We start from the raw sequence: 14788 nt of genomic DNA, 5'->3' as shown, positions 1-14788 counted from the left end.
AATCCAGAGGCCGAGGGAAATACCACCAGCAGACAGCAGAGGGCAGCACAACCCAAAGTTGGGCACAGGGCTCCAAGTAGGGTCGAGAGGCGCAGTTCCGCCGGGAGACAGCAGAAGGCGCCCGCCACCAGGAGCACCCAGGTGGGACCAGGTCGCACCCATCTGATCTAAAAGCAGGGAGCTGGGTCTGGAGGCAGGAGGAGAGCGGGTCTCACAGGGGTGCTGCAGTGAAATTTAAGCTCATTAACACTTAGATTCCACAGGTTAGGAATGGGAACAGAGGTTTGTAGGTCCCACCCTTGGCTTCTCTTTTTCCTACCCATTCCTGGTTCCATCAACTGCATCTCGAGCCCCACTTCCCCAGGTGGGGTGTGACAGGGAAACAAGTCACAGAGTGACTGGCTTGGTAAGTGGCCCTTTGGGGTGCTCAGCCCTGGGTCTCTCTGACATCCAAGACTTTGCCTGGAGTCATGGAGCCACTGGCTGGCAAAGGCAAGGCCTGAAAATAGCCCAGGTGGCCCAGATGCAGCCACTGCGCGCTCATCCACCCGAGAGGGGAGTATGTTTGAAACAAGTATAGGGATGGTACACAAAGGCTCCCAGTATGTGCCAGTCCTCACTGCTGCATGAGCTCCCCTTCAACCAGCCCATGTGCCGGGTACTTTGGTTTTCTCTGCTGCAAAATGGGTAACCGAGTGTGGAACATCACTGTGCTCAATGAACGCATGTTAAGTGCTTCTGACAGTGCTGGGCGCACAAGCCCAGTAAACCTTGGCTGACTTCTAAGGATCATTTCCTTTCTGTGGAGAAGGGAACTAATTGGGAAAATAGCTCATCTACTCAAGGTCCCAGGCCCAGTTAGAGTGGGGCTGGGCTCACACCAGCCTGCTCCTGAATTTGGGTTATGCTCCGCAAACTTCAGCCCTTAGGATCAGGCAGAATGTGCCTTCTGGTCAGGCTGACATAGGGGCCCCACCAGCGGTGAGCAGTGGAGGTCCCACATACAGGGGTAGCCTCATGTGCCTTGTGTGCACTTTGTGTCTACACCGGTAAACAGACACACACGGAAAGAAGTCTAGGAAGATGACAGAGAACATTACTGAAGGTACGTCTGTGCCCTGGGTGACGGGCAGTTTGCGTTTCTTTTATAACTTTTATAGTGTTAATACACACAGTGCACAGGCCACCATGAGTGATGCTGACTACGTTCAGTGTTCTGCAACCATCATCAATGCCCAGGACACGTTCATTACCCCAAAAGGAAACCAGTACCCAGGAAGCAGTGGTGCCCCAGGCTCCCAACTGTATCTCTCCCTGTGGATTTGCCTATATCAGACAGCACAGATGTAAATTTATGTTTTATAATGCAAGTGGTTTCCTCATATGACTACAAAGAGGCTCCTGTGACATAGAAATCACATCAGTTGTGGCCCAGATGCCCTCATGGCAGCAGGAGACCAGCCCGTGTGCCCTACCTGTCCGCACTCTGGCGCTGCTCTGCCCATGTCCCATACTGGCCGTCCGCTTCATGCACGAGGGTGTCAGTGTCCTTGGCCTCAGCGGGTCGCCTGGAGAAGCACTGCTTCAGCTGGTCCTGCAGGGGCAAGCAGACAGGAGAGTCCATCAGGGAGACAGCCTGTGCCCTCGGAGCTGTGCTAGGACGTCCTGGGAGGCAGGACTTTGCATGCTCTGATGGGCAAGCTGGGATGCTGGGATCCCAGACTTGGTCCTAGACCCCTGGGCATCCCCAGCCCTCTCCATTGCCAGAGCAGCCTCCACCTCAGTGACCCTAAGTTCCCTCACACTCCCAAGTGCATCCCCACCCCACCACACCCCTGTGCCTCCACATCACTGTCACCCAGCCTGTCTCCTGCACAGCCCTGGCCTGGGGTATGGGGTCAGGTAATACCACTGACATGAGGTCTCCTTGTTGGATGATGGTCTCACCACAGTGCTATGAGGTGGCTCTTACTACAATCCCGATTTTGCATTTGAGAACAGGAGAGGCTGAGAGATGCAAAGGGGTATGGTGTCCCAAATCAAAGAGCCAAAGAACAGCAAGGAAGAATTCAAAGGCTGGCAACAGCCTTGAAACTCAAGGCTACCCACTGTACCGGGGCAGCCCTGGCCTCTCAGTCTCATTTTCCGGTCAATTATCACTCTGTCTTTGGCCAGGGTCCTCAGAGCAGGTGGACTGGCCCTGCGGGGAAATGGTGTCCAAAATACTGAGGCTTCTACCTGCTCCTACGCCAGGCTGCAGAGGTATGTATGGGATTCAGGCCTGGGGACCCACATGCAGGGGCATACCTTTGCCATCCAAGGCCAGACCTAGAGTTTCTAAGGACAGCATCCCTGACATCTTCTTCAACCTCACTGCCACACTGCACCCATCCTCAGGCCTTCGAAGCCTCCTTCTAGAACATTCCGTCCAGCAGAAATCAGCTTCCCACAGCACAGCTATCAGAGCATTTCCAGCCCCACAAAACCTCCTACTGGATGGTACTGCTTACAACTTTCCATGGCATAGCAACTGTGACCGACTATCTTGTCAGTCTGCCCTTGCCAAGCCAGAATAGCTGCATCTGAATCTAGGTTCTGCTTCATATGCAGTAGCTGTGAGGCCTGGGACAGGTTCCCTAACCTCTCTGTGCAGACAAAGCAGATGTTAATTAAGCATTATGGCGAGGGTCACTGCAGTCATGATTTTATAATACAGTCCCTCAAAATTGCAAGTAGAATAAATAAGACACACATATGTAAACATTGTATTGTCTCAGTAGTTTGAGAAGCAGAAAGTAATAACATATGTGTATGTGTATGTATATGTATATTTAAAAAAAATAGTTAAGGCAAAAAAGAAAAAAAAAAACACACCAAAATTGCAAGTAGAGCCGGGACCAGGGTTGTCTAAGGGGCTTCACTTTGCAAATGACTTAAGCACAAGAGCTGTTTATGGCCCCTTCTCTGGCAGGTCTTCTGGTAACTCTGTGTGCACTGAAAGTCTGATCTATGTGTCACTACCCCAAAGGGCCTGGCAGGACTTCAACTCAGCGACACTTACTTGAGTTCTCGTAGCCCCAGGACCTCAAGCTCAACCACCAAGATGAGCCTGAAACTCCTAACACTTTCTGCAAATTTGATTTTTGCAGCTTGCTTTAACTGAAGGTTCTGCTTTAGTTTTGCCTCACAGGCTATGACTTAAAAGCTGACTGGCCACAGGTAGGTAGACAGCTTACAAGGCGGCCGGAAAATGCACGGGGCGAATTAGAAGGCGGGCAGAGAACTGGGGTCCACACAGACGCCTCCCCTCCATCCCACCTCAGTGTTATCAACCATCAAGTGAGGACAGTGGCATCCTAGAATTTAGACCTAGGAGGACCCTCAGGGGAAACTGAGGCCCAAGAATGGGACAGCCCGATGGCTCTCGCTTCTTGGGCTGCAGGAAGTGAAATGCAAACTCTGGGCTCCTTCTCCAGGGCTCCTTCTCCAGGGCTCCTTCTCCAGGGCTCCTTCTCCAGGGCTCCTTTCGGCCCCTGGCATTCTAACCTCCCCACCTTCCCATGATGCTTCATGGCGGGAAACATACAGAAAAATGCTTTTAAAAACCTCAAGCCCTTGGCAGGCTTCAAGCCCACTTGCTTGGGCTAGTTGAGCCACTGTGGGTGGAAACTCTGGCCAGTGCTCCAGCCCAGCATGATGATGGCCCTGGCCCAGCCCCTGAGGGGACAGCTCGGTGATGGCGGTGCTGGGGCACCAGGCTAACTGGAACCTTTAAGGACCTTGTTAGAACAAGTTGTAACTCAGAGCCCCAAATTTAAAATGTACAAGTTTAGTTGACATGGCACTTATCTCAAGGAAATCATTAGACACGCTTGCCAAGATCCATAGTGCAGATGCTCCTGGCAGGATTGGTTTTCATTGCCAAATATTTGAAATGACCTAAATAGCTAATAAAATGGCATACAAAAGCCACACCATGGAGTAGATGCATGAAGGAAAATGACATTCATTAAGAGTATTTTTCTGTCACAGGAAGATGTGTGCTGCATACTGGCAAACGTTAAAAGAAAACAGTTAAAAAGGTATCAAAGGGTGCATGTTGTGAAACCAGTTTTGTGAAAAATAAACAGACACATGTCAGTATAAGCAAAGAAAAACATCTGGAAGGTTCTGTGACAATTCACAGTGGTGAAACTACAGGCTTTTTATTCTTGGTGTTGACTTTAGTTAGTATTCACATTTATAAACATAGTCTGATAGAATTTGATGCTAAAAGTAAATACAATTAGTACTATCATATATATAGATCATGAGTTCAGTACTTTTTCTCTAAAAGGTCTTTGGGGCTTTGTGGGCCATGAGGGTCTCGGTCCCCATGCTCACCTCCACCACTGTTACCAGCACAGCACAGGCTGGTATGTAAATGAATGTGTGTGGCTGTGTTCCAATAAAACTTTATTTACAAAACAGGCAGTTGGCTAGGTTCCTCCTTAGGCAGCAGTTTGCTGACACCCAACCCCTCTGCATTTGCACCTTTCAGACTGTGGGCTGCAGAGACGGGGCTGTTCTGTTCGTAGCTGAACCTCAGCACGTGGACCGACATCTGGTTTCTCATAGCTGTTGAATGAGTCTGTTGGGAGAATGTGATTCTGCACTCATACTTCCTGCAGCGAGAAGGGGTGAGCTCCTTCACCAGAAAAGGCAGCAGAGCTCGGGAGGGGCAGAAGGGAGAGCAGTAAACCTGTGTCTCTGGGAGCCTCTGACACAATCACCTAAGAAAAGAACCCTGACTCAGGCCACAGGGTGCCCACAGCTGACAGAGCAGTTCCCAGGGGCCCACGTCATGACCCCTCCAGCAGCTCTGCACTCAGCCCCTTCCCACCCCGGGCCCAGGTCAGACCTACACAATGCGCAGACAGTAGAGGTGACGGTAACCAGGGCTGCTGCTGTGCCCATCGCTAAGCAGGGGAAAGCTCCCCACAGGCTGGGGAGCAGGAACACTCATGGGCCCAGACTGGGGCAGGAGACGGAGGCCCCGAGTAGAGATTTAGTTTGTGAGGATGCAGGGTTAGAAAGTGGAGTGGCTGGGGTTCGAACATGGCCTTGTCTGATGCCCAAGTTTGTGCGTCCCAAAGCTGCCACGTTCTCGTCACTGCTGGGCCTTCGGTGACTATCTTTCAGAGGGGACAAGTGAAGGCCAGGCAGAGGAGAATTCAGCACTCAATAAACAGGAAGGCGGGAGGGAGGGAGAGGCGTCAGCTAGGAGGTTGGAAAGAACAAAGGAAGTCGGGGGATAAGGAAGGGAGCCAGACCAGGAAGGCCTGGAAGGGGCCTGGGGCTGGAAACAGAACTCAGGCTCTGCCTCGGAGCCACCAACAAAAGCTTGCAGAGTCCTTTCTTACTGTGTCCCAGCTTGGATGGGGTAGGGGGTTGGCCTCCTCCAGGAGGAGCCAGGCCTTGTCCTGCCCTGTCCGCTGATGGGGTGGGTGGCTGGGCACAGGTGGTGCTTTCAGGGAAAGTGTGGGACGCCACCCTCTGCCCCCTCTCCATGGCCCAAGAGCACCTATGCCAGTGTGGCCAGGTACAGGCAGCATGACCAGGTGAGGCTGGACGTGGCCAGGAGTAGCCAGGTGTGACAGCTCAGGGAAGGGTAATACATTCAGGTAATACAGGTAATACATTCAGGACACACCGTGGGCATCACTCAGCAAGGCTGGAATAAGGAAGGTTATCTCAGGTACCAATAAGGTGCCAAGCTTGGGGTTGGGTGGGGAGAAGGCAGGGAGGAGGAAGGAGAAGCAGAGAGACAGGCAGGTAAACAGAGGCAGAGAGAACCAAGATCATGAAACCAAGCCCAAGAGAGAAGCATGCACACGGGGGCACAGAAAGACACACGGGGCACAGAAGCAAGGAGGTGTGGGTGTCCAAGCCTCAGATGAGGGGGGCTGATAGGCCCACCGGGGTGCGGCTCTGTTGCTCCACCCCCAGGACACCCTAGGGGGCCCCTGCAAGCTCCTGAGTGGGCTCCATCTCCTGCCCCACTGTCTGAACAAGGGACCAGCCTGAGCTGTGGCTCCACTTCCTCGAGGACCTTGAGCCAGGCTCTGCCCCTCTCTGAGCCTCTCAGTCTCCCCTCTTGGTGAGTCAGTGGCCTGGGATCGGAGGCTGTGGTGACTCTCCACAGCTTGCCAGTTAACCTAATGCCCAGTGCTTACAGAGCTTGTGGGCAGGAGCTATTTCCCCACAAGAAGTGTTGGGCATCCTCCCGCACACCAGCATGTGTTCACAGAGCTCACCCCATGGAAGGTGATGAAATGTTGGTGCTTACTCCTTGGGGCTTGAGCCACATCTGTTTCACAGCACTCTGCGGATAGGCCAACAGCAGCTGGCCTCAGCAGCCTAACTCAGAGCTTTGAAGTCCCAGATGTGGAACTGACCAACCTCAATTCTCTAACAGGACAAACAGGGAGGTGGGACAGGTGAGCAGCTCTGAACACCATCTCTGTGATCTACCATCCCAGGGCTAATCCAGCCCTGCTACTGGCCAGTTGTGACCTTTAACCCTCTGTTTCCCGCTCCAGGAAATGGGGCTGAGGAGAATGCACAGGGTACTGGGAGGATTCTGTAAACTGTGTAGTGAGAGCTCACACATGTGTGGTATGTGGTCAGCTGAGCGTCAGCTGAGTAGACACCAGGCCACGTGATGGTGACAGTGTCCACTGTTACATTTCATGAGCATCACAAGAACACGCTGACAGGCCCCAGGAGGCTGGCAAGCCCATCACTCAGCTGAGAACCACAGGGGCTGCCTGAGCCAGAGCCCTAAGCATCCCCCATCCTGGACACCAGGCAGCCACTCCCCTCCAAGGGCACTGGGGCAGGGTGCACGCCCATTGCAAAGACCTGAGCCCCAGCTCTGCAGGGCAGGTGAGCTGTCACCATGGCTCACAGGCTGCAAAATGAAGACACCAGCCCAGACATTCTGTCTCCAGGGGACAAGCGTTACCCAAAGTGACAGGAACACACATCAGCAGTTGGACTGCAGGAGGTGGGTTTGGTTTCAGGGCTGGGAGTGCCTGGCCTGTCTGGAGGGAGGCTGCCTTGCAGGCTATAAACAGAAAGACAGCTGGGCTGGGCCATGGGGCTTGGACAATCTCTGGGGCAGGTGTCAGAGCAGAGCGAGAAGGATCACAGACTTTCCTCCATTTATTTCCCAGTAAACTCATCATAAGGTGGAAATACCCTAAGTCAAAATGTACCAAATGCCCTCAACTTACCTAACAGCCTGGCTTAGCTTGGCTCACCTTAAACATGCCCACAACACTGCCAAGAGCCCACAGTTGGGCAGAGCCGCCCAATGCAAAGCCTGTTTCACAATAAAGTGCTGAGCATCTCGGGTAATTTACTGGGCTGGATGGGAGAGGCGGAATGGCTGCCTGGGTTCACTCCCACGCCCTGTATGGTCCCCAAGTCCTGAGTGGAACCATTGTAAGTTCATGACTGTGGCCTCACAAGAAGTACCACTGTATCCCTGGTACCACAGCAGATCCCTCCTGTGGGTCATCTAGTTTACTTCCTGTGATAGACACCAACCACACTCCCATTTCAGTGAGGCGCTGAGAATTTTCATAGTAACAACTGACATTTAAATAGCACTTACTGTATATAGTGCTACCACATTCAGTTCTCCCACCGATCCCAGGAGTTGAAGACTGTTACTATTTCTCCACTTTCCCCCTGAGAAGACCAAGGCACATGAAGCAGGCGCTCTGAGTCTGTGGCTTGCCCTGCACATCCCCTGTTTCAGGTCCACCAGGGGATGCCCCTCTACAGATGTCTTGGTACATATGTCAGCTGCGGGCAACGCTGGCCTGGGTCAGCTGGAACTGTGTCCCCAAAGACAGCATTGGCATCATGTCCTCTGGGGAGCCTCTCTTGACAGTTGGACCCCCAGAAGAACCTGGGCTCTCCTCTGGGCCCAAGATAGAAACAACAGTCTTGGCTGTGGTTAATCTTTGCCCCTCTCAAACCATGAGGTCCTCAAAGGTGGGCACTGGGGTGTGTTCTCCATCAAACCCAATGCCAAGTTCACAGGCAACCCCAGGGGACAGGAAGTAACTGATAATTAATAGATGAACAAATGGACAAATGAATGAACTAGTGAATGAATGAACTCATGAATGATCCCATGCCTGGTCTCTAATGTCTTTGCAGATAATATTGTTTACTATTTGGCTGTCCATCAAACCCCTCTGATATATCACAAGACCATCTGTTTTTAATACATAACCTTAAATTTTAATGCTGGCTGATTTTAAAAGCACTAGAAGTACTCACTTAGACAGCACATATACTAAATGCAAAGGGATCTTTTTTAAAAAAAATAAGACACAATGTGCAGAATCCTGAACAACAGTGAAACTAGGGTGGTCCACGTGAAACATTTTTGGAGTATGAAATAAGAAAGCTTGATTCTGAGGTAGGGGGAACGTCCTACTCATAGTCAGGAGGGAATTTGTGGGGGGAATGAGATGGGAATAGAACACTGTAGAAATACTGCCAGTCTCTTGCAGGAAAACAGACACATTTGATTTCCTTTGTAGGTCTAAAGTTCTATTAATAAAAATCCTATGGTTGTAAGATTAAACTGGCCCAAGGAAAAAGGAATTAGGAGGTTTTACAAGTGCATTTAACCTAAATTACAGAACAACCATCACATGGGATACCATGCAATGTTAGAAAGCAGGGAAGTCCCCCGAGCACCATATACCGAAGGCAAAGCAGGTACACCCAGCAGGAGGGCAGGTTCCACTGTGGGCTGTGTGGGGAGAAGACATAAATATTTTTAAGTGCGCAGAATATCCACATAGGTCACAGGGAAACTCAAGAATGTCAGTCTCTGGGAGAAAATCTGAGTGGCCAAGGGGAGGGGAGAGAAAAAGACATATATATATATATATATATATATATATATATATATATACATATTTTTTTACCCTACCGCCTTTAGAATTTTGTAACATTCATGGGCAGTATATAAAGTAAAATTTAGAAATGTATAATTATACATAAGCCCATAATTGTTCTCAGTTCCCTGGCATCTCTTGTCTCTCCTTCATGGAATCCGCTCCTGACAATTCTGACTTCGTGCCTCTTGAAGGGATTCTTAAAACTGCCTAAGCCAAATTTGAGGATTTTTTTTTTTTGAAACATCACATGTCAAAATATCTTTCTGAGTTTATTTCAGACAAGAGCTCAACTTGTCAGGCAATGGAATTGCAGCCTGGATTTGTAAATGTGAACGGGTGTGGAAGGTGGGGAGCTGGGTGTGTTTCCCCACTGACTTAAGACCCCAAAAGTCCTCCTGGCAGAAGCCCTGTGTCCCTCCCTGGCAGGGCATAGACAGCGCTCAGCCACGATCTGTGGAGCCGTCACATTCTAATGTCACCTGCATCCTTCTGCCCACTCACCCTCATTTCACCCAGCAGAGATACACACACAAACACACACACATCCACACAAAACATAAACACACAAGCACAGAGACACAAACATATGCACACACAAACACATATACACAAAACATACCCATATACACAAATACAAATGCAAATGTGTCATGTGCACACAAATACAGATATAATGCACACAACAAAATATAAATATACACACACAGACATCTAAGCACACGAAACACCTATACAAACAAAGATGCATACATGCAAGTAGACGCAAATGCATACACATTACACATAACAGGAACGCACCCATATATACATAAACACACAACAAACTCACATGCTCATACACAACGGGATGATCACAGCAGCACCAGGTTTTGGTAACAGAAACAAGACCCAGCTGCCCTTGCTTAAGGGCACCTGACGCATAAACCACACTTCACTGGCACAAGGGAATGAACCACTGGGCCCTTAATACAACGGAGGAGGAATGTGAGACCGATGTGGTAAAATGTCAGAGTTGATGAGGAGGAGTTTAAAAGAGCATGGGACCCTCAGTCACAGTGAGCACCTCTGAGGAACAAACATTTCCTGTCCCGAGAACTCAAGGTTCTACTGGGAAACACGTGGAGCAGGCAGGGAGCTGAGGGTCCAGAACTGGGGTGACCAGCACTTCATTGACAGCGTAGGACCTGCTCCTGGGCTTGTAAAGGGGGTCGGATTAGTACAGGCAGGGAGAGCAAGGACGGCAGAGTGGCAGAGGGGCCAGCCCAGGGGACATGAATGGCACTGGCCGGCACACACTGGGCCCAGGTGGCAGAGAAGATGGCCAGGAGAGCAGAGCTCAGAAGGCCTCTGCCCAGTGCAGCCCTGCTGCCGAGGCTCACAATGAGAACCACACTCAGCTCCAGGAGAAGGACGAAAACCACGCCTGGCTGAGGTTCTGTTTCCCTCCCAGCGTTACGAAGGGCCCAGGCACCGTCTGTTCTAATCCACATCTGGTCACAACCCACTTTACCACTCCCCTTTTGGAGGCCAGGGTCTTGGGGGAGGGTCCTTGAAGATGGTTCTATTTGGCCAACTCTTCATGGTGCCCATGTGGGCCAGCACAGACTCTGGCAGCAGTCCCTGGCTGTCCCAGGGGGAAGTGATCATCTGCTCGTATGGCCAGTGTGTCATGAACCGGCTGGAGCAACCCAGCAGCTGTCTGGGAGCCTCAGCTGGGTGTTTCAGGACATAGGTACTGGCCCCTCGCCTAGTGGAAGAGGCTTCCAGATGCAGTGCATTCAGAGAGCCCAGAGCCTCTTGAGGGCAGACACAGTCCCTGGTCAGAGCCCACAGATAAGAGGGTCCGCCTGGGTAAATAAGAACACATAGCTTTTCAGGCCTGCTGGAGATGCCTGTCCTCCTTGGGGCTGGGACTCATTTGGCGGGACCTAAAAGTCACACCTAGTGGCTCCCAAAGCCTGCATAAGCACTGCACGCAGGATACCCTGCTGCAGCAGGGCTGTGTCTGCATATAGGCCAATGCCAGGATCTGGATTCATCCTGGGTGAGCAGGTCAGGAGGGGCACCGGGCCCAGCATGGACTCCAGAGGGTCCTTCTGCCAGCCCTGCCAGTGATTCCTGCTCTCGCAGCAACACCAGTCCCAATCCAAATCAGGGCCAGGTGTGTTTTGAACTTGAGACTTCCAAGTTTTATAAAGGGGATGCGTGGATGAACTCATACACACCATGGGATCTAGGACAGACTCTCCCAGCCCTGACCCTAGAATCATGGTGGGGCCCTGTCCAGTGCACTGCGGGGTGTTTAATAGCACCTTTGGCCTCAGCCCCGAGTGCTGGTAGAATCTGCTCTTCCCAGACAAGACCCCCCAAAGGGCCTCCAGGCATAGCTGGATACCCTGGCAGGGACAACACAGTCCCAGTTTAGATCTACATTTTCAACAGGTCTATTTTATGCATTTTCAACAGTAATGATGCTGCCCTCAGTGGGCCAAAAACTGGTTCAGGGGATGAGTAAAATAATCTCACTCTTTAACACGGAAAGAGATGCATGCAACATACACACAGGTGTGTGGTGTATCTGTGGCATTCGCCTTTCATGAAAATTAGGGAAATGTTTAGAAAGGCCCCTGACGAGGGGGAATGAACTTAGGGTGATGAAACACTGGGGAAGGGTCACACCCCACAAGCAAATGTGTAATTAGTTCTGCAGTGACATCTGTGAGTCGTCAGCATGTGGGAAAAATAAAGATCCATTATCCACGTGGGGCACTGACCCAGAACTGCAGGATACCATGGCCTCCAATAAGAGTTTTGTACTATGGGATAGTGGGGAAAGGGTTACAAAGTCAGTGTTCCATTAACACAAGAGAAAACTGAGGCTCAGGGAAAGTAAGCAACTTACTTATGTGTGTGCATGTGCATGCATGTGTATGCAAGTGTGTGTCTGCTCAGCTGAGGTCTAGTTGATGCCGCAGGGAGGAAATACTTTCAGATACCTGTAAACCACTGTGACCATGGACTTAACATGCCCAGCAACATGGGCCGCAGACTTAAGAGTGCATGTACACCTGGGAGTGGTGGTACTTTCCTGTAACCCCAGCTACACGGCAGGCTGAGGCAGGAGGATTGGCACACCAGCCTGGGCAACTTAGCAAGACCATGTCCCCGAATAAAAATAAAAACCCAGCCTGGAGATGCAGCTCAGTGATCATGTACCCCTAGGTTCCATTCTCAGTATTGCAAAAAAATAAATAAAACAAACAAGAAACTCTGCACACTCTTTGTTTACATCTCTACTTTTAAGAGTTATTCTAAATGTCACCCTGATTCTGCAAGAGGAGGAGGTGACAGGATTCAAGACAGGAGTGGTGACCAGCATCCCAGACACTAATGCTCCACTTTCCCCCTCCCTGGTGCCTCTGCACCTGTCTTCAGACCTTGAAGGAACACAGAAAGGAAGGGGGAGTGCAGACCACGACAGCCACGGGAATTCTGGGAAGGGAGACACCAGCTCAGCAGGTGCCTTGGGGCCAGACATACTCAGCCCCTGATCTCAGCTCCCTGATACTTAGAGGCTATGTGAGCTCATGTGAGTCATTCACCTCTTTGAGCCTCGGTGACAGCAGAGAGCAGCTCTGAGGCCACCATGCAGGACCTCCCAGAAGGCTGAGTGCCAGGCCTGGCAAATGGCAAATGCTGGGAAATGTCTGTGATCTTTATGATGCTCATAAGGTAGGAGAATCATCTCTCCCCAGCTTGGAAGCCAGCAGGAACCACCAAGCCAAAGACCCACCCCTGGCGGTTGTTGCCTTAGAGAAATCAGTAGGATTTATAGGAACCAAGGGAATCGGGGCAGCGTTGACCACCCCAGGCTTCTGGAAAGTGAACCTGTAACAGTAAACACCACACTGAAGCAATGGCCACAGTCCTGGGTGGGCAGAACCCTTCTGAGCCCTTCCCCTACCCCAGCTTTGCACAAGGCTGCATGGGCCCAAGTTCCAGGAGGCTGGAATAGGCCAAGCTCCTTGGCCCTGGTGATGCTGACTGCTCCAAGATGCCCCTCAAGCCATTCTCTGGTTGCATTTAGTACACCTGTCCCCCTGAGGTGTTTGGAGTGACAGTCATGGTGCTGTCCATAGCTGCAATTTTTTGTCTGGATGCCCTGCCCTGTCTTTACCTGCCACAGACTCCTACGCTACCATCAGGACTCAGCAGCTCTGCACATTGTCCTTGGGCTGCTCTCTTGGAGCACTTAGGACCAGGACAGCAGGGGACAACAAGGGCTGTGATAGCTTTGACCACGCCAGCCCAGGACTAAAAGCCTGAGAGGGAGGGCTGGGGGCACACTGTTCACCACCGTTTCCCCTTGGCAAACCTGGACCCCATGCAGAGCAGAGCTTGGTGAAGGGGGTGGAGGGGGAGAAAAGGGAGAGATACTCAAATGTAAACTCTAGGAGGCTCTGGCAGGAGGGTCCTGAGTTCCAGCCCTGGTGTGAAGACTGGGGACAATGCTGGCAAAGGCAAACTTATACTTTAAAAACAACAAGAAGAAAGAAACCAAAAACCAAGCAAACAATCAACCAACAACAAAAACCCACCAGGCAGACTGAGCAATTTGCTGGCCTTCCAGTGGATGTTCAAGTGCCACTAGGTGGTCTGAGGCCAGCCAGACCAGCTGTGTGGCTGTGGGCAGCTTGCTGCAGCTCTCTGGGCCCATACATTACTTATTCTGTTACGAGGTCCTGCAAAGCCCTGCTGATCAGTGGGTCAACTGCACAGTGACCTCACGTGTCTCTCATGCTGTGCACACACAGACGCAAGACACACACACACACAAACACATACACACACACACACAGAATCACACACACAGAGTCACACACACGGATGCACAAGACACCCTGCTTTCCAGCCTGGGTTTACAAGGCAGAGCAGTCTGCACATGGGGCAGCACTTGTGGTAGCTGTGTTCTCAGGGGACCTGGAGGCTGCTTTCTGTCCCCTGCCTCAGGGGAAGCAAAGGCTGGGGTGGCAAAGACGATCTTTCTCCTTCCTGCAGCCCATTCCAGTGTCCCTGGGACACAGCAGTCCATGGGGCTGTCCCGACAGTCACAGCACCACCGCACGCCCTCGGGGTTTCCAACACACTGGGCTGTGGTTCTTGAAGGGCTTTGAACTCAGCCCCATGCGGGGAAGGAAGCTGTGACATCTTTAAATTCTTTCCCCAGCTTTCTATTTATAGACCGCTGACAGACTAGGGATGGTTTCTGGTAATAATTAAGGAATCCACAGCTGGCCCAGGCCTTAGGTGGGCCCTCTGGCTGCCAGGTGGCTTTGGAGACCCCGGGGTTTGCTATCCCAAAGGGAAGGGGTTCTCAGCTGCACCTGGACCTAGATGTGCACTGTGCAGGGGGATTCACAGCAGGTTCATCCAGCTCTGTGAAAGCAAAAGCTCCCAAATGTGGAGGTCACCGAGGACTGAGAAGACTCAGACACTGGAGTAGCAGGTGCTAGCAGATCATGTTCTGGACCCAGCAAGGCTGGGTTCACTAGTAGGCACTGAGGCTTCGGTCGGGTCCTCAGGAGGAGGAGGAGGTTGGGGCGGGGGGGACCTACAGGGCAAGAGCCACTCAGCAAACCCGCAGAGGTGGAAAAGCTTGGAGGTTAATATCATTAAACAAAACACAAAAATAGTAAAAGGCAAAGCCAGGTAGGCTGGTACATGCCTCTTGGAGGCTGAGCTAGGAAGACTGCAAATTTGAATCTAGCCTGGGCAACTTAGTGAGATCCTGTCTCAAAATTTTAAGGGAACAAAGCTCC

General features: G+C 51.4%; 1 protein-coding gene across 4 annotated transcripts in view; it reads right to left on the bottom strand.

Moving 5' to 3' along the window:
- Kiaa1671 (KIAA1671 ortholog) overlaps positions 1–14788 on the bottom strand; it is a 175946-nt gene that overhangs the window by 16726 nt on the left and 144432 nt on the right. For all 4 annotated transcript variants that reach the window (XM_005007292.4, XM_013141789.3, XM_013141790.3 and 1 more), the window contains one exon: positions 1476–1594. In XM_005007292.4, the coding sequence (XP_005007349.1) occupies positions 1476–1594 (119 nt within the window). The remainder of the gene's footprint in view (positions 1–1475; positions 1595–14788) is intronic.

The sequence above is a fragment of the Cavia porcellus genome, unplaced genomic scaffold, assembly GCF_034190915.1.
Source record: "Cavia porcellus strain 051 isolate PalLab524CR breed Dunkin Hartley unplaced genomic scaffold, mCavPor4.1 scaffold_16, whole genome shotgun sequence".
Classification (NCBI taxonomy): domain Eukaryota; kingdom Metazoa; phylum Chordata; class Mammalia; order Rodentia; family Caviidae; genus Cavia; species Cavia porcellus.
This window is presented reverse-complemented; position numbering and strand designations above follow the sequence as displayed.